This window comes from Nannobrachium achirus (genome assembly GCF_963921795.1).
Source record: "Nannobrachium achirus genome assembly, chromosome: 3".
NCBI lineage: Eukaryota > Metazoa > Chordata > Actinopteri > Myctophiformes > Myctophidae > Nannobrachium > Nannobrachium achirus.
Window position 1 is genome coordinate 16,078,861 of NC_137812.1, and position 25,878 is coordinate 16,104,738.

Consider the following 25,878-nt stretch of genomic DNA (forward strand, 5'->3'; position numbering starts at 1 on the left):
TTAATGACATAATTTAGTTCAATGTTGAAAATTAGTGGTTTTCCCCTTTAACCTTTGTGGTTCAGCACTCATATCCGGCCTAGAACCCGCCTACTGTATCCGGTCAGTTCCACATTTGCACACATCACTCATTTCCGTATCCGCTCTGAGCCGGATCTTCAAAGTACAAAGCTAGCTGGATCCCAGCCTTTCTTGACGTCCAAAAATAAAAGCGTCGCACGCTCCGGCACCCCGGAAGTGTTTGCAGGAGTAAAGGGGTTAAAAGGCAAACAGAAGTGTTGCTAGGCTAGCAGAAACGTTAGCTTTGACACTTCACAGTTTGTATTGTGTGCAGGATGGAGGTGACACGGACCAGTGAGTATACACGCACGCACTGTTTTATACTGCATGTTAACATTCCAACACGTGCACGCTGAAAACAACAGCCCTGCAGCGCTGTGAATTATACACAAAATAATAGAATACACCCCCAACATATCTCGTTAACGTTTGTGTGTGGCTGTCTGTATGGCTGTATGCTATTGCTAACGCTATAATATTTACATCTGACTGTGCAAGACCCATGTTCATTTTACTCTGAGAAGGCATGAAGACAACAGAGTCCATTTGGTTACATGTACTGCCAATGCAAATTGAATGTGCAGTGCTGTGCACAATCAAATGGATAATCATCAATGTAACATCAAGGATGGTGCATTGTAGGAATGGCGTGCACCAAAGCTCCACGTTTAAAGATTGGCACGTTTTAAATTGTAATAAACAGTTATTTTAACCAGACTGTATGATATCACATGAATAGGTCCATGGTCTCTCAATGAATTGAGTGCCATTAAAGGACCCCAATGTGCTTTCTTGGGTTTACAGCCTATTAGTAGACCTTTTATCTGAACGGTACTGTCCACTGTAAATATCGTATGTCTTTATTGTATTTTATTTTTTATTATGTACTGTGTTCTATTTGTCTGTCTTTCAATGTTATATGAGATGCATAAAGTGGTTCCTGTGTAAATAAGCCAAACATCTTTATACTAGGCTCTCGTTTTAGTTGACCTTGTACCAGTGATTTGTACTGTCATGAAACTGCACTTGTTCCTATCCAACCGTCTAATAAATAAATAAATCAATGTGCTTTTCCTATGCAAACTGCTGATTAAAATATGTTTCATCAGTCAATCAATCAATACATCTACATTTTGACCAGGTAGGACGCCTACACTGGTTTGACAACTTGACAAGTAGTCGAACAAGCCTGAAGCCACTAAGCTCTATATGTCAACTACTTCTCAAAGTAACATACCTATTGTACTTGTGATTGATATCTTTATTAGTCCAATAAATTACAGTAAAACATTTTGTTAAAAGGATAACACAAAGTCCTTTGGGGACTTGTTTCCATTGTGGCCATACATTTCCAGTGGTTACTAACTATGCTATACTAGTGTGGAAAATATCAGTCCAGCAATGGCATAAAAGCAATTTCCAAAGCAACTTTCACTTGTAGTCGAGTAATATTTGCACCAGCAATACTGACTCGAGTACTGCAATTGAGCACTTTGTCCAGAATGTCCACCACTGCATAAAGCAGCCAAAGAACAGAACTTGACGAATTGCAATATTTTACTTTTTTCTTATCTAAACTTTATCCCACAATTTTGTAACCCATTTTTCACCCAGTGTCAATTGCCTAAGGCCCTAAGCTGTAATCCTGGGCTTTGCTCTCCCTCTGCCAACCTGTGGAGGGCCCCGAACTGAGCTCATGCTTCCTTCAGTGCATGAGGAGTGAGCAGACCACTTATCACCTGCCAGGGGGGGAGCTTCCCCGGTTGGACGTATTCCAACCAGTTTCTTTCCCCTCCATCAGGCTAGTCAGGGGGAGGCATTATAGAGACCAGGATTACTGCATTTGTTTGTGAGGGTACCTACCCACAACAAATTGTGGCTTTAACTATTGATTGATCGCCTGTGTTTCTGTGTGTTTCAGATTTTAAAGACAGTCTGAGCACGGTGTACAGTGCCATAGAGGAGGCAGATTTCCTGGCCATCGATGGAGAGTTTTCAGGTAACGACAGTGTTTATTGTTGATCGGACGTTTTGATGTGGAACATGAATTAAAGCAGTGGTTCTCAATCTCAATGTGGGGACCCCCAGGGATCCTTAGGGGGTTCCAGAGGCAGGGGAGGGGTCCCCAGCAAAATGAGGAACAGCTGACTAGACCATTCAGACGATGGGCTGGTCTAAACCTTTCAGCATATAGACAGTTGTAGAATTATATACTAAATCTAAGCTAACGACAGACAAAAACCTCTCTGATGGGGGGTCCCTGGCACTTTAAAATGTGAGGGCCTAATACGTTTCTCAATTTGCGTATGTGTGACTGAGAACCACTCCATTAAAGCATTTGTCTATAATCATTGGACTCCCAGCTATAATGTGCGTTTTGTTAAAAATGTAGGCATCAGCGACGGCCCCAACGTCAGCGCACTAACCAATGGCCTAGACACACCGGAGGAACGCTACCAGAAGCTGAAAAAGGTTTTCTTCCCATTTCTTTTCATTCTTTTGATTTTTAAATGGGACGCATGCAAATTTACAGTTTCATTTCAACTGTCTTGGAACATGGCTTTATGTGCTTGTAGCTCATGCTAATTTCGAACTCGTATACCGTATAAAAAATGCAAAAAAAACTTGATGCTCCCTCTACACCACATTTCTTTACCGAAAATGGCCAGTTGTAACCTTGTAGATCGGATCTTTTTTGCTGAATGCTCACTCCACAATAGGGACACTAGGGCTCATGTGCTGAATGCTCACTCCACAATAGGGACACTAGGGCTCATGTGGTTAGATAGATAGATAGATAGATAGATACCTAGATACCTTTATTATCCCAAGGGGGAAATTCAGTGGTTAACCATGTAAGCCTGATTTCATACTTGGACTATTGGAAAATGGGTGATCTACAAGTTGATCTATTTGTTGAGCTTTTTAATTTCTTCACCTATAATACAGTATGTTCTAATTAGAGATGTCAGGGTTGAAACTGTTATACTGTTTGTTCCTGATGTGTGCAACAAATCTGTTCTCTCTTCACCTCTTCGCAGCATTCCATGGACTTTCTCCTCTTCCAGTTTGGGCTGTGCACGTTCAAATATGATTCAACACAATCAAAGTGAGTTGGTGTACTAGGTAGGGGTGTGTGTGCATTTGACTAACATTTTGTCGTTTGTCGGGTGGAAACCTTGTATGGCCAAAACCGTTTGTTTAGTATATATCATTCATTTTCAAAAGTAGTGAAAATAGCCTCGCAGTTTTGTGCTTGTAGATCTGCTATTTTCACTACTTTTGTGCGACACTCTTGTATTATGAAGCATGGCTTTAGTTTACGAAAGAACATACTATTTTGAAGCTTGGGAGATACAAGGTCTCCACCCGACAACGACGATATGCATAATTAGGACGGAAATTAGGTCTGTCCACATATCTCAAACTTTAGTTTTACGTCAATACTAAAATGTGTTTTATATTGTAATTCTAACACCTCAGTAACAACTGTAATGTGGGTAGATTTGATTAGAAGTATGGCAAATGTCAGTTTGCTTCTGGATATCCCCATCTGGTCTGTGTTGTTGTTGGTGAAGGTGTTTCTACCCGTGCTAGTGATAATTAAACTCTCTTGACTTCTTCTCTGCAGGTATATCATCAAGGCTTTTAATTTTTACATATTCCCTAAGCCGTTCAACAGGACGTCACCTGATATCAAATTCATCTGTCAGGTACGTCAGTGATGTGTTGATGTCTCTCTGAATGGCTGAAGCCGGCTCACATTTGTGTCATTGGTGTTTAAGACTAGAGTCTCGTATGTAATGTGTTGTATTTTTTGACAAAAGTAAGGACTTAAAAAGCCTGAAATAATACAAAAATATATGGATCTTTGCTTGTCACAGAACCTCAACCTACAAGCTCACAGCTGTGAACTTGTCAAACTTTTAAGACGTGTCAAATTGTATTTTGGCCGATAATGACATGCCCAAATGGGGGACGATAGTTTGAACGCGTTTATAAAGACATGGTTTGCTTGAATGAGCAGATGCCCTGACAGATTTGATGGCTGTTGGGAAGGGACCTCGCTGACAAGTGCATGACTCGGCAGTGCCTCCTTCCCTGTTATGATATTAAATCATTCCACCAGTACGATGCACTGAATACTGAGACATAATCCGTTCCGCTAGGTTTGGCTCTAGTGGGTTGGGGGGGGGGGGGGGTCCATGTTATACACCCTCTACCTGCTTCCCTGTGTCTGACTACTATAATTTATCACTAAACAATCACTTAAAAACAAAATCTAATTCTCTGCCTGACTGCGCCAGCGGATCGGCCCCTCATTTGCATTATGCGTTACATCATTCACCACCAGAAGAAATTGGGATGTAATCTCACCCGAACAAGCGAGACGAGAGCTGCCTCCATTACTCACCATAACCGGGACTTGACTATTTTGTCGCAGTCGGCCGGACTGTGAAATATTATATAGTGGCGTCCTGTCCTTGATCAGACACCGGTTGCTCTTTGTTTTATTACTTCCAAAAACACTTGATTACTACATCCTCAACAACAGGATGATGCTGTACGTTCGACCTTGGGTATGCATCGAAAAGATACCGTCGTCTTTTTATTCCCCAGTATTTTACGTCCCCGCCGCACCCATACTAGTATGTCAACCCCATTTTGATAACCACTGCCCAACAGTATCGATTGGCTAGAAATGGACTGGATGCAGGTGATTGCCAAGGGCAAAATGTTTGGAAATTGTGGCCACTGACCTCGTCTGTGAAGTCTGACCCTCTGATGTTGTCTGTCTGACTGTCTGTTTGGTGTGTTAGGCAGGCTGTGAAGATGCTGATTTAAATCTATTTTTCTCCTCAGAGTTCCAGTATAGACTTCCTGGCCAGCCAAGGCTTCGACTTCAACAAGGTGTTCCGTAACGGTAAGTAGAAGATGCTGTCGTAGTCTCATAGTTGATAGTCTCTGCCTGGATGGCCACTCAAAGCCCCATTTTATACTTTGTCCTTTGACGTTGTCGCATGCAAATGGTAGCTCTACAGGCTCAGTTTGTCGTGAGATTGTAGATTGGCTATTTTTGAAAAGATGCTGGGGTTCCAAGTGGTATGTAATTCTGACGTTCATCAAAAAAGTCCTGGATTTATATTGCCTAAACCAGTGGTTCTCAAAGTGGATTCCAAGGACTATGGGTTCCTTTAGGGGGGGGGGGGGGGTCTAAATTGACCCATACAAGTCTGTAACTCTGACATTGTTTCCTGATTTCTGACTTCTCTCTGTGCTTGTCGTAGGCATCCCATACCTGAACCACGAAGAGGAAGCCCAGCTGAGAGAGCAGACGGAGGAACGGCGGAACCAGCAGGCCAACGGCGTCGGTGCACCCAACTTCATCTCACCCCCAAAAAGTGTTACTTGTGTACCCGAAGAACACAAAGACTTCATCAAGAGGGCGGTGTAAGTTTCCCTAAATCCGTTTTTTCTGTCATTCTGTTTGAAGGCAATTCCTTCAGACTAGACTGGGCTCAAAGAATTGACAGGCTGAAGTCCACATCCATGATATTTGTTTCCCAGCCGAGTCGAACCAAAGAAAACCAAAAAATGGTACCAGGCGTTGAAGTCTGTGCAACATACTAGTGTCATGTCCCAGGGGGATGTGTACTGTATATACATCAAGCTGCCTCATGCTACACAAACCGGACATGGGCCCCTGTCCTGTGGGCCACATGTCGGTTCCCCTTTCTATTTGAAGCTCCCCCTGCCCTGGCCCTCGGCTGCCAATCCTGTGAACTTTTGCACAGGAATGCCACCTGCCTCCATAGAAAAATGAACTTTTGCACAGGAATGCCACCTGCCTCCATAGAAAAATGAATGGTGTATGTGTAAAAGCACCGCAAGGACTGTGTTGGAGAGCAAGCGAGGGGAGAGGGAATGAGCCATACTAGGGATGCGACGATAAATGTAATTATCATTCATTGTGATATATTTTTTTTTCTCACAATCGTATCGCAGAGATTTAATTTATCATCACATTCACATCATACACTGGAATTAATTCACCTCTACTGGGCTGCATATCCGGTAACACTTAAAACCCTCTATAATTGGTAAAGCAGACCGGTAAAGAATGTACTTGATACAGTCCTTTCTTTTTGGAGCTGTGTGGAACACAAGCTCCCTATACGTGGCCGTGTGTGTAGGTATGTTTGTATGTGGGTCTGTCTGTATGTAGCCTCAAGCCTGTGGTGTAGTACCTTTTATGACCACACATGTTAAGGGAGGGGCGCTGTTTTCAACTGCAATACACACACACACACACACAGCTCCACTTCGAACAGAGGTTCGATTTTTTTTCTTTCAGTCTCTACCAAATCTCGTTGCCAAACATGGCTGATCTACAAGCTCACGATGTGTCGTGACACATTGTGTGTGAACTTGTAGATCTGTAATTTGTGCAAGCATTCCAACCCAGAATATGGATGCTGGGGTTCAAGTGGTTTAACAAAAGTCTCATTTTAACTCATTTAGTGCTCCAGACATGAAGGGGTTAAAATGTCCAAGCTGCCGTTCGCAGGCTCCGTCCGCGGCCAGTCTCTTATTTTGAAGGCCGGAAGTAGATTGCGCAAACAATTCCTTTTTGACGACCCTTTTTTTTTACCCGGAAGTCTTGTCGTCCAATGTGTACACAGTAATGGCGGATCGATGCCTTTCAGCTTGTACTATTTTAGCGAGAATCCAATGCCATCCTTGGCATCAAAAGTGTTTTTTGGAGAAAATGGACATCAAAGATGAGAATGACCGTCAGCTTTACTGTATATACAGGTACAGTATATTGTTAAGAGTTTTAAGCCTAATTTGATTTATCGCGATCTTATTGTAAATTGCTATTTTTCTTTTTTCTTTTTATCAATAATTCTGACATGAAATGTCCATTATCGTCCCATCCCTGAGCCATACCAGTGTGCCATCATGCTACAAGGGTGTCAACAAAGCGCGTGTTCTCACAGCAGAGCACAACATTGTCTTGAAGCCAGGCTGGTTGGCATCCAAAAGGCAGTGCTGCTGTGAGAGATAACCAGGCAGTTGTGAGGCAACCAGCTCAAAACGTTTTGGAAAAGAAAAGAAAGGAATCTGACCAGTCTGCAGTACACTTTGATTGGTTTAGGTTTTATTTTTCAACACATAATGGATAGACCCATGCACTACCGCTGTGCAAATCTTGTGTTTGCAGTTAACCATTTTGAACCTGGCATCCCTGTTTATGGCATGGCATTATCGTTTTCAAAGATTATACAAATGGCACATCTGCAAGCTCGCAATGTGACGCTATTTGTTGTACAAATAAGTTTAGGAGGTTAACGTATCTTACGAAGAAAGTGTCTTTGTTTGTCCTGACGTGATACCTTCCTGGCTTTATCTTTTCTTCACACGATCCCCTCCTGTCTTATCTTTTCTCTACAGGGAAAAAGTCGAGGCCCTGTTTACCAACTCTGAGAAGAAGACAGTGGAACTGGAGCCATGTACTGGGTAATATACTGTAGTTTTTTAACTTGCCCTAAAAGGCTATAACCTGTGTGGAGATTCAGCCTTGCATGTCCATATTAACCCTCCCTGTTCGTGTTCCACACAGGTTCCAGAGAAAACTGATATACCAGACACTGAACTGGAAGTGAGTGTGTTTTTATGTTGTAGGAAATATTAGTTATCTTATGGCTTTGGATCATTGTTCCTTTATTCTTCATTATTGTTGTCAATATGTCTGTAAATGTCTGACATTTGTCAAACTCTCAAACCCAGGTTCCCCAAAGGCATTCATGTGGAGACCATTGAGACAGAAAAAGTACGTACTTGTTGTTTTTTTTTTTTTTTTTCATTTTAACAATCGGAGCAAAATTGTGAACGGCAAGTGTTTGCGTGTGTCTGTGCAGAAGGACCGCTTCATCCAGATCAGCAAAGTAGATGAAGACGAGAGGAAGAGGAGAGAGCAACAGAAACTGGAGAGGGAACAGGTGGGTTTGGGAGGATGGCTATCAAATGTTCTTATGTTATACAGTGTGACAAATCAACTCGCAGTCTATTGGTATGTCCTTGAGATTGGTAATCCAACACACTGAATTTTCTGGTGTATTGTTGTAGGTGTTTTCATCATTTTGGATGTGGATGTGCACTTTGTTCTCCTCACCTTTTTAAGCTTCTGTTGAGAAGGAGAACTGGTTGGCATCATTGTTCTTCATTGTACACACACACACTGGCGCACACCAATTTATTTGTATTTGGGGAATCGATGAGTGAAACATTTCTTTAGTCGGCTGGGATCTTGTAACGTCCTTTGTCTTCATTAATATGGCTCCAACCCTGTTCCAAGCAGGATGATGTAATGACCTGTGTGTTTCCCCCCTGTAGGAGGAGTTGAATGATGCTGTAGGCTTCTCCAGAGTGATCCACGCCATGGCCAAGTCTGTAAGTCTGCAACATCAATCATGCACCTAGCACCTGTCACCATTACAATCTCTCATTATTGGAATGACCATCCTTAATGATGCCACTTTGGGGTTCTATATTTATAAAACCCACAGACGCACTTAACCACTTTCATGTTGAAAATAGATCGACGAGTGTCTTGTCAACTTCACTGGGTAATCTGTCAATCCATGTGTTATAAACCTTTTCATAACAGACCTTCAGGATGTTGGGGTTGATGCTGATATCAAGCACTTTGTCCTTTTCAAATTAATGATTGGAGAAGCTTGTTCAAATGAGAGCAGACTGGTCCGAAGTCCGAAAATCAGTTAAAAAGACAATTTAACCAAACGGGTGTCGTTAAGCGAACAGTCGTACAAACATCCGCTTGAGAAAGCACAAAAACAGAACCAAAAATGAAATGCCACGAACTGAAACCAAACCATAAATTAATGTTGTCATTTACACCTGTAGAGTTGCAAGCATTCTTTCGGCTTTATTCTCTCATTGTTACCACTTTAGGACTTGTTTAGTAGAGATGCCACCTCTTGTCCATATTTGTATTCCAGTTAAAACTTGAGAACCTACAGTTAATCTACATTTAATCCACTCTGATGTTGACCCACTGAGACTGACAGTGTTTCCATTTGCTCCAACACACACAGGGCAAGCTGGTGGTTGGACACAACATGTTGCTGGACGTCATGCACACTATCCACCAGTTCTACTGTCTGCTGCCAGAGGTACACACACATGCACCATATGGTCACTACTAGATTAAACTCATTCACTGCCATTAAAAAAAGGCTACTTTCGGGGTTGTCTACCACGATTTTCATACCTTTTTAACGTGAGCACGTGCGTGTCCATGCGATGGTGCACAGATCGTGCAAGATCCGCGCGGTCTGCTTGTGTTCTGCTCCCAACCACAAAAGATGGTGTTTCTGCGTTGGATGCAGTGTTGGGTAACAAGGAAATAAACGCAGGGGAGCGTGACACAGAGTAACGTGTTGTCCCACCCCTAGTCTCGCGTGGCCAGACTGTTGCCTCCGCGATTTGGTCAAATGCTCCCGGCATACAGTCTGGCAGACGGAAATGGAAACGGTGAGTGCGAGATAAAGCGGATGTGACGCAACCGCCCCCTTGGTGCAGTAGCAATAACATGTCCTACTGGAAGCGTTATGTCTCCTTTCAACATTTCTGGGGGCTTTATTTTGTCTTTCTCTGGTGTTATTGGTGTCACCTTCATGATGTTTTCAAACGTTTCATAAACTATACACTCATAACAATAATAGGCAGCTCAAATGACTTTGTCTGAGCTATTGTGTTTCTGTTATGTTTCCAATGGGACTACAGTTCAGTGCAGCAGTGGCTACTTCCGATACTCGCCGTTCGGGAGCTGCTCTTCCAGACTATATAGCATTCGGAGATTGTGGAATAGTTGTCTGGCTACGCGAGACTATCCCGCCCCCCAAAAAGCATTTCCGTTTCCTGTCCCAAACCGGAAGCACTGCCTTTGAACACTTAGGAAAGGCTGATCGGCGATCTGATTTTTGATTGTTTTGAATTAAATCTAATAACTTGGGGAAACTCGGCCGTGGCGGCCTGGAACAACAGGGAGAACTCTGTGAAGGATATGGTAGTAAATGAGTTAAAGGAGTATAGTTACTAGTGTAACAAATTAAATGAAAAGGTGAATTCTCACGGTGTCTCTTATCTGCTCATTAGGATCTTCAGGACTTCAAAGAGGTCACCAAGTATGTCTTCCCAAGGTACGTAACCGTGTTCTACTTTTACTTTGCCAATAATTCCCCAAAACAGCTTAGTAGTCTATGCTTTATTTTCTGTTTGTGTGCAGGTGTCTCACTGCATCACATCTACAGTATTGGCTCATAACGCATTACATCGCAATATCAGACACCATTTTTTGATGAAGTCAGGCTCAAGTCTTTAATAAAACGAATTTTATTCAAGAAAATGTCACAAACAAAGCATTACAAACATGTGAGCTGTTTGAAAAAGGATGGGACGGAATGAAATGTCTCTAAATGGTAGTATTATGTGCTACCACTTGGTCAATAAAGTCATTTTCATCCAAAGTGTTTTCAGGCAGACCTAAAGCAATCTCAATATATCAAGCCAACTTTTATGAGACAGAAAAGCATCTGCATCTAAGATGAAACGCCCTCCGCCAGTTAATAAAGATGAAAAGAATGCCATGCCCTTCTCCAGTTAATGAGGATTAAAAGAACATCTTTGCTTCTCAACTTTTGACTTTAGTTTTATGAACAACATGCACTTTATGTAGTCTCCAAAAAGCAGTCGTGTTGACACATAAATCTAAATTGTATCTTTATGGCTGTAATCCTACAATGTACTCGATGTAAGGAGATTGCAACAAACTGTTTAATGAAACGGTGCATTGAAAACGCATTCAGGTTTGGGACTGTCTTGTTCCAGACTAGAGAGTTGGTACCAAAGTACCACTCTATTCTAATGAAGCATGTCATCCTTTACAGCTTAACCACTTTAGGCTGACGTGCCTATTTTGAAGCGTGCCATTACAGTTGAAAATGTCCTATCATTTGCAAACAAATAATTCCACAACCCTCAGACTAAATCGAGTAGACAATGGTATATAATGATATAACCATATTATAATGGTGTGAGAATATGTAAATGGGTGAAGTCGTCCTTAAATGACTTGTGCAGCGTCCAAACGTAACCTTTTATCTGTCCTAATAAAGGATGATGAATGCATTCTTGTGCTCCATAACATTGCCATTTGTAATGTCACCGACTAATGGGCAATGATCTTGAATCCTAGTTTTTACAGTTTATTTGGACCATGTCCTCCTGTATCTGTACTTGCATGTCTGCTCGTCAGAATCGCATAGCACTATGTAGCGTGTTTGTGTAGTGGGCAAATGGGAAAAGTGCATGTGTCTGCCCTCAACTAGACTTCTCTGACTTGATTAATTTAAAAGACCTGGGGGTTCCTGGTTAGGCAAATAACTTTGGAGCGATGTCTAGCGTACGCTTGCATGTAAAGAATGCTGTAGGGCCCCTCTGTATAGTAAACACAAGTTCTTATGCTTTCTCTTCTTAGACTTTTGGACACGAAGCTAATGGCCTCAACACAGCCGTTCAAGGTACTGTAACTACTTTCAAATGAAAACGTTTGAGAACCACTGAAACTGAGATTCAGCCAAGTCCTTCAAGTACCCCTGTAACTCGCAGAGTACAATCTGTAAGGGTCCGTTTGGGGGGGGAAGAACCATGGAGATAAGATAAGAGAACTTTATTGTCCATCAAATTGTGCATGCAATGGAAATGTGTCTTTGGCACACAGTCAGTATAGTCAGTATACAACAATATAACATACACAAGTGCATTAAAAACTGTATAAAATTCATCCCATAACATAGCAGCAGTGATCAAGGGTTGTAAACATTTTCTTATTTAAAAGCGTAAAGCTGCACCTCATTGGTTTGGGTTTATTCTCTAGGAGTTGATCACCAACACTTCTCTGGCTGAGCTGGAGAAACAGCTGAAGACGAAGCCCTTCAAATCTCCTGCCGTCGGTGAGAACCTTCGCTAGAGAAGCTCTGTCTTCCCCACTCCATTTGTCTGATCTTCTCTTCAGTCCGTCTCACATGTCTTGTTCCTTTCTATCCGTCATTTCTCCACCACCAGAGGCGGCAGAAGGCTTCCCCAGCTACGACACGGCCCACGATCAGCTCCACGAGGCGGGCTACGACGCCTACATCACTGGCCTCTGTTTCATCTCCATGGCCAACTACCTGGGTAACTAACGCATGCATTCAGCTGTAACTACCTGGGTAACATGCATTCTCACTCACTCAGTTGGGTTTTAACAAGCTGTCACAGTGTGACTTTGAATTTAGTCGGCCAGTTCATCCACTAATCAATTTGTTTATTCATTTGACAACTCTGTGAAATTGTGTTTGCCCACATGCACTCTTGTATGTGGGCTTGTATGAAGAAGACCAAAATAGTTCCCAACCTCAACAATGAAAAGAAAATGCTGATGTTGATTTCACAATGTATGCTACTGTAGCTATTGAAATACTATAGGCTGTAGAATTCAAATGGTTATATGAAGTGGTCGTCATTTAGCAAGAATTGTTTAATTCAGCATGGACAGAATCATATACAACATCTCGACACAGTCTTGGCCGATTAATCAAACTGACTGATTAATCAATTATTCGATTATGCCCTAAACCACTTAAGCCCTACAAGCTCTCAAAGCATCACTTTGCTACATTTGAGAGCTTGTAGATTTGCTATTTCTGCAGAATATTTGGTCTCTGTAGTGCATAATTTGCCTGACTTTTGCTTTTCTTTTGTAGGCACATTCTTGACCCCACCCAAAGCCCACTTGTCAGTACGCTCCAAACTAATCGAGCCTTTCATCAACAAGTAAGAAACACTGTCAATATTCTATTTGTTTTTAGAACAGGCTCTTGAGTCATGGCACCCTCATATCTGACTTTTTTATTTTTTTTATTGATGCCCTCACGTAGTTTAAAAGTAAAACAACCATGTTTATTCCTCCTCCTTTCACAACTGCAGACTTTTCCTAATGAGGATCATAGATATTCCCTACCTCAACCTTACTGGACCCGATTGTGAGTAGATCATCCCAACACTATGCTACTTTGAAATTGTCACCCTTCAGTCCGTTCTCCTTTTTAATACCGTCCCCTACCCCACTTGCTTTCACCTCTCTCCTGGTCCCTGTATTTCTCCTGGTCCCTGTATTTCTCCTGGTCCCTGTCTTTCTCCTGGTCCCTGTCTTTCTCCTGGTCCCTCTCTCTTCCTCCTGGTCCCTCTCCCTGCAGTGCAACCTAAGAGAGACCACGTTCTGTACGTAACCTTCCCAAAAGAGTGGAAAACCAGTGACCTCTTCCAGCTCTTCAGTGCCTTCGGTAAGGCATGACGAAACGAGCACAGCAGCTTTGGTTCTGCTTCTTCCCACACCACACAGTTACGACCCGTGGTCAGTTCCTCACCCGTTGTCCTAGCTGATGATTTATTTTTTCTCCATCCAGGTAACATTCAGGTGTCATGGATCGACGACACGTCTGCCTTCGTCTCGCTCAGTCAGACGGAGCAGGTCCAGATAGGTGAGTCTCCCTGAGTCTATTTTTGAACCATTTATGGTCTTTTTTTTTTTTTTTAACCAGAAATATAGATACTGCTTGGAAATGACAGGTCTACCTTGTGTAATGAAATTATAATGCTTTCATTTATTATTCTTACTGTTTGGGGGGGTGTATTTTATCGTCTGTCAGGTGTGAAACACCATACTCTATGTGCAAAACTTACTTTTCAGGATTCAAATTCAAAAGTATTAAATCTACACGCTCAAAAGTAGTAAATATACAAGCTACTGTGACGTGACTCTGTAGTATTTTTTTATTATTATTACTTTTTTTTTTCTTGTTAATGCCCTACTTGATCAAAATTAGAACATGGATGTAAGAAGTTTCTGACCCCACCATAGTCTCGCGTAGCCAGACTGATGACTCCACAATTTGCAAATGCTCCTGTCATACAGTCTGGGGTAACGTAAAAAGAATGATGAGTATCCGGTTAAAGCTGAAGTGAAACTTCCGTTTCCGTCTCACATCGCACACATTTATCATAATATAAATAAAAATCATCTAAGCATATTTAGCTTGCTGGTTGGCAGAATTGAAAATTTAAAATATATTTTCTTGAACGGAAATGTCAGCTTCCATTACTCGCCGTTCAGGAGCTGTAGTTCCAGACTCTATATAGTATTCAGAGATTGTGGAATAGTTGTCTACAGCGAGACTAACCCCACCGTAACCCCACGCCCACAGCCATGAACACCAGCCGCTACGCCGAGAGCTACCGCATCCAGACGTACGCAGAGTACCTGCATGCCAAGCAGCGGGACAAGGAGCGGTCCACGGGAGGCCAGCAGCAGCAGCAGGCCTCCTCCCACTCCCACTGGGGGGAGGACAGCTGGCTGAAGCCCCACTACAGGTCCCTGGGGAAGCGCAGCATCAGCCCCGTCCCGACGGAGCAGGGCGGCGCCGGCGGGGGAGAGGCCTCCGCCACGGACGGCTGGAGCCATTACGCACAGGAAGACGGTACGGGCAGGAAGAAGATAAAGACTGATGGTTAGTGTTAAAACGTGCTTTTACTTTTATTCTTTTGCATTTTGCAAGGGTTCACTCGGTATAGGTTAGAGCAGTTTTTCCTCAACCTTTTTTCTGCATGGGCACACTTCACGTCCCAAGAATCCATGGGCACACGAACATAATACGGGGGTGTAAATATCGTCACTGTCGGGAAGAAACCTTGTATCTCCAAGTTTCAAATTTGTACGTTTCTTCGCAAAGTAAAGCCCTGCTTCATCATACAAGGCTGTCGCACAACAGTAGTGAAAACAGCAGATCTACAAGCACACAACGCCTCGCACCGTGAGGTGTTGTGTGCTTGTTTTCACTAGTTTAAATCATTTTTTAAATGATGAATACAATACTGGCTTTCAAGCAGTTGCAAGTGGCACTTCTCAGGGGCACACCAAAGGTCCCCAGGCACAGTGGTTGAGAAACACTGGGTTTACACACAAATCTGTCGCCATAAGGGCCGTCCACCATTGTCATTTTGATTGGACTTTCAAAACGATCAAATAAAAAAATCTGTTCGAAAAATGCCAACTGGTTGAGACAGAGGAAAATCCAGAGACTTGTTTTGAGTGTTGAATGATTAAATGGACCACGACGGGATAACGTGCACAGTGCAACAAATGGCGATACAAAAATGTAATATGCAGTTTAAAAATAATAATTTTTTTGACCATGTTTATACAAAATTTAAATATGCAGTTTAAAAATATATATACATATTTTTAACCATGTTTATATCTTTATAGTTATTGTGTTCTGCCTTTAATGGTTGCTTCTCGTCCCCAGAAATGCGCGGGCAGACGTATGCGGGAGTCGTAGACAGCAAGACGTCAGAAGGCTGGCTCAAGACGCAGTACGTAAAACAACATGGACTTTGTTTAGTGGTGCATGTACTGTAGAGGTGGCCGATGGCCTGACTGGATGTTGTGCTCTGTCTCAGACCCACAGCGGACTCGCCAGCAGCCAGTCCAGAGGGGGAGGAGAAGGAGGGGGAGGAGAGTCCCGAGCACCCTGAGCCAACCACCAACGACCAGGAAGGAATGGACACCTGGCAGCAGCCTCCTTCAAAGAAGGGCAAGAACGGACGCAAGAATAAGAAACGTATGTCCATTTGTTTGAACTAGTTTCTTAACCGTAAAATGGTGTGCAGAGATGGCAGATGTTTTACGTTTGCATTTTGACACATGGAAACGAGTGGGTTCAGCTATACTCACTAGCTGCTAGGACATACATGGGCAACTGGCAGCCCGGGGACCGCGGACCGCCAGTTTCCCCCACCTTCGCTTAATGTGGCCTCGCAGGCCAATATCAGAATACTGATGGATAATTGATTTAATCCGTTACAATTCCAAACATGACCTGCTTTAATGATTTCAGTCTATATTAGTAGCTTAACGACTATTTGACGGCACAGCAAGGCACGGTCGACGTCTTCTCATATTCTTCTATTCTCAAAAGAGAAATAAGATGTTTGCCCAGTACCCAAAACTGGTGAAAATGGCAGATCAAGCTCGCGGTATGTCGTGCCGTGTTGTGAGCGTGTGGATCTGCTATTTTCACTACTACTTAAACAACAGTTTTCCACTGAACACCTCATTGCAGTGTTCCACTATCCATTGACAAGAACACTGGGATGTGCCATATGAAAGGAAGAATGTTTTCTTTTATAACAGGAATGACACAAATAAGCGCGCCAGGACGGATACAGACGGTGAAAGGTGCTACACATATTCACAAGATCGTAAAGGCAGAAAAAAAAAGATAATTGAAAGAGAAGGTAAAATATAGGAATCGCAGGGCTCAATAATTCAGCAACCACCCAACAAAAACCTCATCTTATGGCTGGTTCTCACTTGCACTCTTGGACAGCGTAGTATAATCACAAATTGAAATGTAGGGAAACACGATGTCTGGACTAATTGGGGGGCTGCACGGGTGCTAGAAATATCAGAACATGTTTGGATTTTTCACGGTTTGGAAATCCAGAGGTCTGGTGGCACGAAAACACTTCTAATCTGATATAGAGTTATTCAATGCTTGTCTGGTTTGGTGATATGTGTGGTTGTGAGCTGTAATAGCCATTGTCTGGCCACAGGGGGGCACCAGGCGCACTGATCACCACTGGATGCCTTTCTAATGCATGAGCTGCAAATGGCCCAATATTGTTTGAAACCAGACTGGTTTAATCAGCCTTAAATACTTTTTCTATTGATTACTCCTTGGAGACTTCAATTCATGATTATTATTATTATTTTACTTATATTTTATTCATGTACAGGTCTGGGTGTAATGCAGTGTAATAGATGGCCTTCATACCAATTTATTTTTATTTATCCGTAGATTTTGAACGATAGAAAGTCTCATTCCTAAGCCAATAATTTGAGGAGACCGTTTCTCCATAGTGAACCACTGCTGGTCATCAAATGATTGGCTTAGGAATGCGACGAAAACAAACAAACACATCCATGAATTCAAGTCTCCATGGAGTGATTAATCAATAGAAACTTTTGTCTTTCTTTTTTTTGGCGTCAACTCTTTAATATTTGGACTTTGCAATCTATTATGCTTTATTGCATCAAAGAAAGATAATTGAAATAAGAAACCTAAAGGGATTTGCCCTTTTATTGACTTATTGTCTTTTTAAAAGGTTTTAAGAACCGCTGCTTTAAGTCTTTTTAAAAAGTTTTAAAAACCACTGATTTAAGTGTTGTCTCTAAACCTGTGGTTCTGTGTCCTGGTGTTTTAGGGGCATCGCCTACAACAACATCCCTGTTCGATGTCCCAGAGGTGTGGTAACGAATGGCGCTCCACTCCCACCACCACCCCACTGCTCTGCTGAGGCCATGTCCCATACCGGACCACTGGTGCGTTTATCTCCTCAGCCACTCGGCGGGCGCTTAAAAGCCCTCCAGGGCCATCATCACACTCACTGTGGGGGCATTACAACCCCCACCCCACCACCACCTCTCCGTGGAACCCATTCCCACGGTGACCAATCCAGTCAACGCGACTGCACTGTCTTTTTTTGAAAGAGAAAACAAAAGCCATAACCGACGACGGACGGCAGCCATTTTCTTAGCTTGTAAAAACAACGAGAGGAGGAGCGGGCAACTCCTCTAGTGACGTGACGTTCTCTGAATTCTGTTCAAAACCACAACAAAAAAACTGGCAAAAAACTATAAATGTCTACGTATTGTTTTGTAAATGTTTTCGAACGAGCCTGGAATGATGCCACACCGCAGCAATGCTGCTGGTTTTTAATCGCCGTGTCACCACCACTCGTGTGTGTGTGTGTGTGTGTGTGTGTGAGTGTGTGAGTGGGAGAGAGTGCGTTTGTGCGTTTGCTCTAGTCTTTGTATGTCAGTATTTCCACTTGTGAAACAAAGCGAGTTAATACACACTACTCGACTAGTCCTGTAGTTTACAATGATACCAGGGTTCCGTAGTATTTTAAATGCATACAATTTCTTATTTTCTTTTTTTCCTTTTTTTTTAAGAATGTGAGTCCTATCAACATCTTTTTGTTTTAAACTCTACGCTTACCAATGATTAAAAAAATAAGTATTTATTATTGATGGCATTTTTTTGACTCTTAAGACAAGTTGGTGGTCTTCATTTTGTATGGATTTTTTTTTTCTTTACATTTTTTCATTGTTTTGTGTTATTGATGTTTTTGTAACTGCAACGGTGTCAATGTATTCTAATGCAAACTGCGTACACGTTAAGAACACGTCTGCCTTTTTGTATGAGGATGGATATGAAAATCTAATATTTCCATACAGTGGAAAGAAATTAAAGAATGTTTTCTTAGTTGGTCTCTCGTCTCTCTTTTTTTAACAATTAACTAACACTAACACAAGACAAGACAAGGAATAAAATGACGAGTAAAACCCACCTCCCCATTCAGGACCAACTATGTCATGAAAAACGGGGCCAGTGCAAAGTTGCCACTGCTGTGTAAGGACGGCATAAATCATGTCCTTAATCTGCAACTCGAGACTGAGAACATACGTTAAAGTTTTTCTTGTTCAGTCATGTAATCGTCCTAGATATGCTGTATCTAAAATATAAACTTATAAAGCCCATTAATGAAGTGTTAAGGTGTGAGGAGGGTTCCATCTCATAGCCGCCATCTTTGCTGCTGTTAAACCAGCAAAGAGTGTACATCTTGTTTCCGTGCGTTGTGCACATTCAAACCTTGGTGGACAAAGTACTCTACTCCAATACTTGAGTCAATATATATGTTACAGTTAGTTTGGGTAACTCAGTTAGATTGGGGTAGGAGCGCTTGTTTTTGTTCACCTCATGTCCCAGTGGTAGAGCATTTGACTGCAGTCCCACGCTGGTGAATGCTACTATGCCTAAACCTAAACCTAACCCTAACCCCTAACCCCTAACCCTAAACCTAACCCTAACCCCTAACCCTAAACCTAACCCCTAACCCTAAACCTTAGCCTAAACCTAACCCTAACACCTAAACCTAAACCTTACCCTAAACCTAACCCTAACCCCTAACCCTAAACCTAACCCTAAACCTAACCTCAGTAAAACTATGCCTGAACCTAACCCTAACCCTAACCTCAGTCAAATTATTCCTAGTTCCCCGAAGGAGGCAGCGCCTGCTCCACATTGTGCACAAAAACGAGCGCTCCTGTTCTCAATCTAACTGAATCTCAAACTAACTGTGACATATATACTCCTAGTTAAATATTTGTTTTGTTTTTTCCTCAGTCTTGAACAACGCTGAAAACCCCTTCTGAAAATGATCTTAAAACCTTCACTGTATGCGTTTGTCAATAGGTGTAAGGAGCCACTGCACCATCTGGTGGTAAAGGGATGTAGGCCTAGTAGCTGATTTTTGAGCGGTGGTCACAACGCTCCTATACGTGGCCGTGTGTGTGGGTCTGTCTGTCTGTCTCCGTGTCTGTCTGTCTGTAGCCTGCAGTAACCTTTTCTGACCACACATGTTAAGGGAGGGGCGCTGTTGCACACACACACACACACACACACACTAGGGGTGTAACGATTAGTAACTGTATCGAAATATCGTTTTTAACTTAGAAAATCGAAGTATATCGAAATGAAAACAGCTAAAATCGAATCGTATCGTTTTATTTTGTATCGTATCGAATCGGCAGTGCAAAGAAACGATTGTATCGATACTACCTACTTGTGCATTGTATTTAGCATTTTTAAGAAGAAAAAATGAAAAGGAGAGGTTTAATTACTTTTCCTTTCCATATAGCTACACTGGTCTATCGATAAATGTGTGTAATCTCTGGGTTCATGTCAAGGTGCAGGTTTGTCAATATACATTGTCCATGTATTTGCCATAATCACTGTGTTTACTTATTTATATCCATAATAATACATGTTTCCCTTAAAAACCTGCACTATCCACACCTTTCACACAGATTTAATGTCTTTGCTAAATAGTTACTATATCGATTTTAAATCATTGAATGGAATCGTATCGTATCGCCATGAATGAACCAATATCGTCCATGTATCGTATCGTCAACCATGTATCGTGATATGTATCGAATCGCTATTAAAATGTATCGTTACACCCCTAACTCACACACACACACACCACCGCTCAGTTCACACGGGTGTGATTTTTTTTTTCTTTCCAGGATACAACACAGGGGTGACACTTAAGGTCTCATTGGCACTTGCCCGTCGGGCAAGTACAGGCCATGTTCTACTTGCCCAAAGGTCATGCCCACTTGCCCAAACTCGTCCGTTATGAAATTATAGGTAAAATTTGAATTACTGTTCAATTTAACACATATCTTGGGTATGGGTTCATACTTGTTATTTTATATTTTTAAGTGTAGTAACAGTGAAAACGGCACATTGGTAAACAGTGTTCTTATTTTACATTCCACAGACCAGAAGACAGCTCTGTCCACGTTCAGGTGTTTAGACAGATAGCTGGTGTTGTGTTTATAGAGTAGACAGACAGTTGTTGTGCTCCATTTCAAATGAGCACTTGCCCGGTCGGGCAACCTGAAAGAAAACTTCACCTGCCCAAGAGATTTAGTTACCTGCCGGGTCCCCAGTTAAAATATGATTATTTTGGGGGCCGTGGCCTGAAAAGGTTGAGAACCACTGTCCTAGTGGACTCCTAACGTTCCATAATGTCATAGTGGTGTCAAACAAGACTATTAAGAAAACCTGGATCCTGAGACATTAATCATAATGGTGTGTAAAAATAAATACATCTAGAATAGATATGGTTAAAAAATGGATAAGATACCTCTTATAGGTGCTGTATGCACTATAACACCCTTGGCAACACTGAGCTGCTTTAAAATATATTTAATAAATGGAATAATGATCTTGGTACAGATGATGCTAAACACAAAAGGAAGGGAGGTTTACAACGCACATAATATGACCACTAATGAAATAAACTAATGACGAGAATGTATTACACTAGAGATAAGATGAACTAATTTGATTCCACAACATCTGACAGATGTTTAAAATGTTGCACACAAAAGGACTCCATCATGCATGCCTTCTGGCACTGTAAGAAAGCAAGAAAGACTTGGGAGAATATTGAGTTATTTTTTTACTTCTAAATGCAGTGGTGTTTTACACCTCAGATTCAGATTCAGATTTCTTTATTAACCATTGTGTAATACACATAGGAATTTGCTTTGGCATACTACATTTTTGCATTCAAATCAATTTTTTTCACATATAACAAACAAAAACAAACAAACACAAAAACACCGACAGAACGCAACACGTAGTCACCACAGCTGCCATGGACGGCGCTATCTTGGATACACCTACTGTATAGTTTGTCGCTTTCATAATGTAGAGGAAATTAGACAGCCAACTGGCAGGGCAAATTATTTTCTCATCTTTAGTATATAAGAAACTGTTACTGCAAAACTGGAAACAAGGAAGCACCCTCCCTTCAACAGTGTGTGTGTGCGTGCGTGCGTGCGTGTACATCCTACTTAGAAATGCCATTCTACATGTTTATGTTCAAACATTACTGATCTAGTATACGAATGGGATTTTCTATATATATATATATAGAGAGAGAGAGAGAGAGAAATTTTCTTTATATATAAAGAGAGAGAGAGAGAAAAAAAAAAAAAAATATATATATATATATATATATATATATATATATATATATATATACATCGGCAGAGCTGATTTGAACTTGAAATATATATATATATTGGCAGGGCTGATTTGAACTTGAAATATATTAAAAATGTCTCAATTACAACTAAACCAAAAAGTTGACAAGCACTGCTTTAATCAATATTGCATAACTTGTACCACTGTTCTTTTGCAAATTGTTCAATCAATCAATCAATCAAAGACTCCAAACAAGAGTTAAGAGGCACAAACAGCACTCACAGGTATAGGTCACGTAGTTATTCAGGGCCTGTAATAAGTATTACAATATCATGGTGAAATGGTAACAATGGTAAAGTCGTGGTGGGGCAGAAACCTAATTTCTCCATGTTTCAACATGTTATGTTTTTTAGTCCCTTCTTCATCACACAAGAGAGTCATGAAAACAGCTAACCTACAAGCTCACAACATGTCTGAGCTTGTAGATCTGCTATTTTCATAATTTCCAAAAATATTTGCGCCATTTCCTGAAAGTTTTCATTTTTGGACACATACAGTACAAGGTTTCCACCAAACAGAGCTATACAAAATTAGTAGACAAACACACAAAGATAAATACAAAACGACATTTGGACATACAAGGTTTTCACCCGACAACGACGTCATGGGTTTGTGTTACCTGGCCTGGGCGTCCACGTCCTGATGCCAGTGTAAAAATGGGACATGGCATAAAGAGTTGGCCCTAAATGAGCAGGTCTGTAACTCTGAGAGTGTAAAGATGGTCAAATGGACCCATGGGTCCATTTGATGCAATTTGTACACTCTGGCTGTCCTAGTGCAGTGGTTCTCAACCTGTGGGTCAGGACCCCCAGGGGGGTCCCCAAATGATTAACTTAATGTGCAACATTGTTTTCTCTCTCAACAGTAAACAAACCAACATAAAGTTTAAGTGTATAGAGCAGGGTTCCCCAATTAGTTTTCCCCAAGGGCCGAATTATGTCTAGGGTACCAAGCCGAGGCCACAACATTGCAGGGGACGACGGTGGCGTTCCCACTAATCCAGCGACAGTTCAGATATTGTCGTTGTCGGGTGAAAATCGTGTATGTCCAAAACCGTTTGTTTTGCATTTATCATTTTAAAAAAGATTTAAACTAGTGAAAACAGACGATCTACAAGCACACAACGCCTAGCATCGCGAGGCGTTGTGTGCTTGTAGATCTGCTGTTTTCACTACTTTTGTGCGACGGCCTTGTATGATGAAGCAGGGCTTTACTTTGCGAAAGAACATACAAATTTGTTGATGCGAGGTTTCCACCCGACAACGACGATATACTAGTGTTGTTGCTGCTCTTATACCACCATTATTACTGGGGTTGGTGGGGGCCAGACAGTAGCCCCCCGCGGGCCGCAAATGGCCCGCAGGCCGCCTATTGGGGAAACTGTGTATCTGCACATTTCTAAAGTGACAATTTAAGGACTTTTTAATACCTCTAAAATGACAAATTAAACATTGTCCAAATTGTGAAGCCAGTCTACATGCTCACAACGCCTCGCAACACTCACGCCTCGCAATGCTCGCAACGCAAGGCTTTGTGAGCATGTAGACCGGCTATTATCACAATAGAACCGTGATATACAAAATGTAATGCCTCAACTCTTAGTGCTCGTCAGGGTGGGGGGGTCCCCAAAAGATTTGTACACATTTTCACAACTTTTTTCAAAAATAGCAGATCTACAAGCTCACAGCGCGGCACCGAGTTAAAGCATTCAATAATTCTAGGCCTTAATCATAATGGTGTGTAAAAATAAATACATCTAGAATAGATATGGTTAAAAAATGGTTAAAGATACCTCTTATAGGTGCTGTATGCACTATAACACCCTTGGCAACAATGAGCTGCTTTAAAATATATTTAATAAATGGAATAATGATCTTGGTACAGATGATGCTAAACACAAAAGGAAGGGAGGTTTACAACGCACATAATAATATGACCACTAATGAAATAAACTAATGACGAGGATGTATTACACTAGAGATAAGATTAACTAATTTGATTCCACAACATCTGACAGATGTTTAAAATGTTGCACACAAAAGGACTCCATCATGCATGCCTTCTGGCACTGTAAGAAAGCAAGAAAGACTTGGGAGAATATTGAGTTATTTTTTTACTTCTAAATGCAGTGGTGTTTTACACCTATAGTTTGACGCTTTCATAATGTAGAGGAAATTAGACAGCCAACTGGCAGGGCAAATTATTTTCTCATCTTTAGTATAAGAAACTGTTACTGCAAAACTGGAAACAAGGAAGCACCCTCCCTTCAGGATTGTAAATCATTAATGAAACGTTATCTAAGTATTGAGAGAACAATGGCAGAGGACAGTAATAACGTTAACTGTGGAGCTGCTGTAGGCAGTTGACGTGTGTGTGTGTGTGTGTGTGTGTGTGTGTGTGTGTGTGTGTGTGTGTGTGTGTGTGTGTGTGTGTGTGGGTGTGTGTGTGTGTGTGGGTGTGTGGTGGGGGGGGCATGATTGTCTGAAGCACAAATGTTTTAGGATGAAGGAGAAGAAATACAAATAAAACCTTGGGTGGGTGGAATCACAACAGCACTGAATGTAGTGAGAGGCTATAATCCCTTGTCGCCTTTGTGTTTGTGAAACTTGAACTACTGTACTGTAAGAAAATGTTGTCAAGTGAGCAACATTGGCACATGCAGGGGAGGGTGATCACTGGCACTGGCAGAGAGAGGGGATTTTTATTTTAAAATCTAATATTTTTTTTAAACCTGGTCAGTTAAATGAAGTCACTTAATTTACAACAAATTACATCCTGCTCTAACAGAGTGTGGAAAGCTGTTCCACAACGCGGGAGCAGCGACAGAAAAGGCGCGGTCAACTCGCGCCTTAGGTTCGCGGTCGGAACCTCTAATAATCCCAGGTCAGTTGACCTGAGGTGCCATTTGGTGGTGGGTGGGTACTTTTTGACTAATTTGATTCCACAACATCTGACAGATGTTTAAAATGTTGCACACAAAAGGACTCTATCATGCATGCCTTCTGGCATTGTGAGAATGTAAAAGACTTGGGAGAATATCGAGTGGAGCTGCTGTAGGCAGTTGACGTGTGTGTGTGTGTGTGTGTGTGTGTGTGTGTGTGTGTGTGTGTGTGTGTGTGTGTGTGTGTGTGTGTGTGTGTGTGTGTGTGTGTGTGTGTGTGTGTGTGTGTGTGCCAAATGTTTTAGGATGAAGGAGAAGAAATACAAATAAAACCTTGGGTGGATGGAATCACAACAGCACTGAATGTAGTGAGAGGCTATAATCCCTCGTCCCCTTTGTGTTTGTGAAACTTGAACTACTGTACTAAGAAAATGTTGTCAAGTGAGCAACCTTAGGCACAGGTGCCAACATTGGCACATGCAGGGGAGGGTGATCACTGGCACTGGCAGAGAGAGAGAGGATTTTCATTTTAAAATCTAATATATTTTTTTAAACGTGGTCAGTTAAATGAAGTCACTTAATTTATAGTCAGGGTCTTTTATTAAAACCCTGGGAATAAATTCCTTACCAAACAATTTCTTCACCAATGTGTTTGTAAAGGTGTCTAGTAGGCCTAACATATCTAACAAAGATTGAAATTCAACATCCCTAGCAAAATATTTGACAGCTAGGGTAATTCTGGGTCTCATTCACTTACTATACACTGTACTATAAGTGGAAAAAATCACTCCCAAGAATATGCTTTAAGTAGCATGTTAGGGGTCTAACTATGTGTTTTTAATTATTCTGAATCCATTTCAAGCATTTGTTTTGCACGAAAAACATTCATTGGGCCAAAATCAGACGCAAAAAAACGATGGTTTAGGGTCGATCCATACCGTTATAAGGAGCCTAACTAATTTCGGTTCGGCAGTAGGCGAACCCAAATATGGTTTGCATCCCCCGGTTCGGGGGGGCGTCAACCGACTAAATTCGGCTCTACGGTGCTGACTAAATGTTGTGACCTCCCGACTTAATTTCGGTACTCAGCGGTGTCTTCTCATTCATTCATCCCGGCTTCAC

At 41.7% G+C, this 25,878-nt stretch overlaps 1 protein-coding gene across 1 annotated transcript; it reads left to right on the forward strand.

Moving 5' to 3' along the window:
* The first annotated feature begins 264 nt into the window (after positions 1–264).
* Positions 265–18,515, forward strand: parn (poly(A)-specific ribonuclease (deadenylation nuclease)). The gene is made up of 25 exons (XM_080721521.1): positions 265–354; positions 1,982–2,059; positions 2,453–2,532; positions 3,102–3,169; positions 3,692–3,773; positions 4,924–4,984; positions 5,349–5,511; positions 7,516–7,581; positions 7,685–7,723; positions 7,852–7,894; positions 7,983–8,063; positions 8,458–8,514; positions 9,180–9,257; positions 10,243–10,286; positions 11,624–11,666; positions 12,023–12,098; positions 12,211–12,321; positions 12,891–12,960; positions 13,114–13,169; positions 13,383–13,469; positions 13,593–13,667; positions 14,391–14,693; positions 15,492–15,558; positions 15,646–15,806; positions 17,452–18,515. Exons 1-25 carry the CDS (start codon positions 336–338, stop codon positions 17,499–17,501), a joined length of 2,058 nt encoding a protein of 685 aa, XP_080577647.1. The 5' UTR covers positions 265–335; the 3' UTR covers positions 17,502–18,515.
* The last annotated feature ends 7,363 nt before the right edge of the window (positions 18,516–25,878 follow it).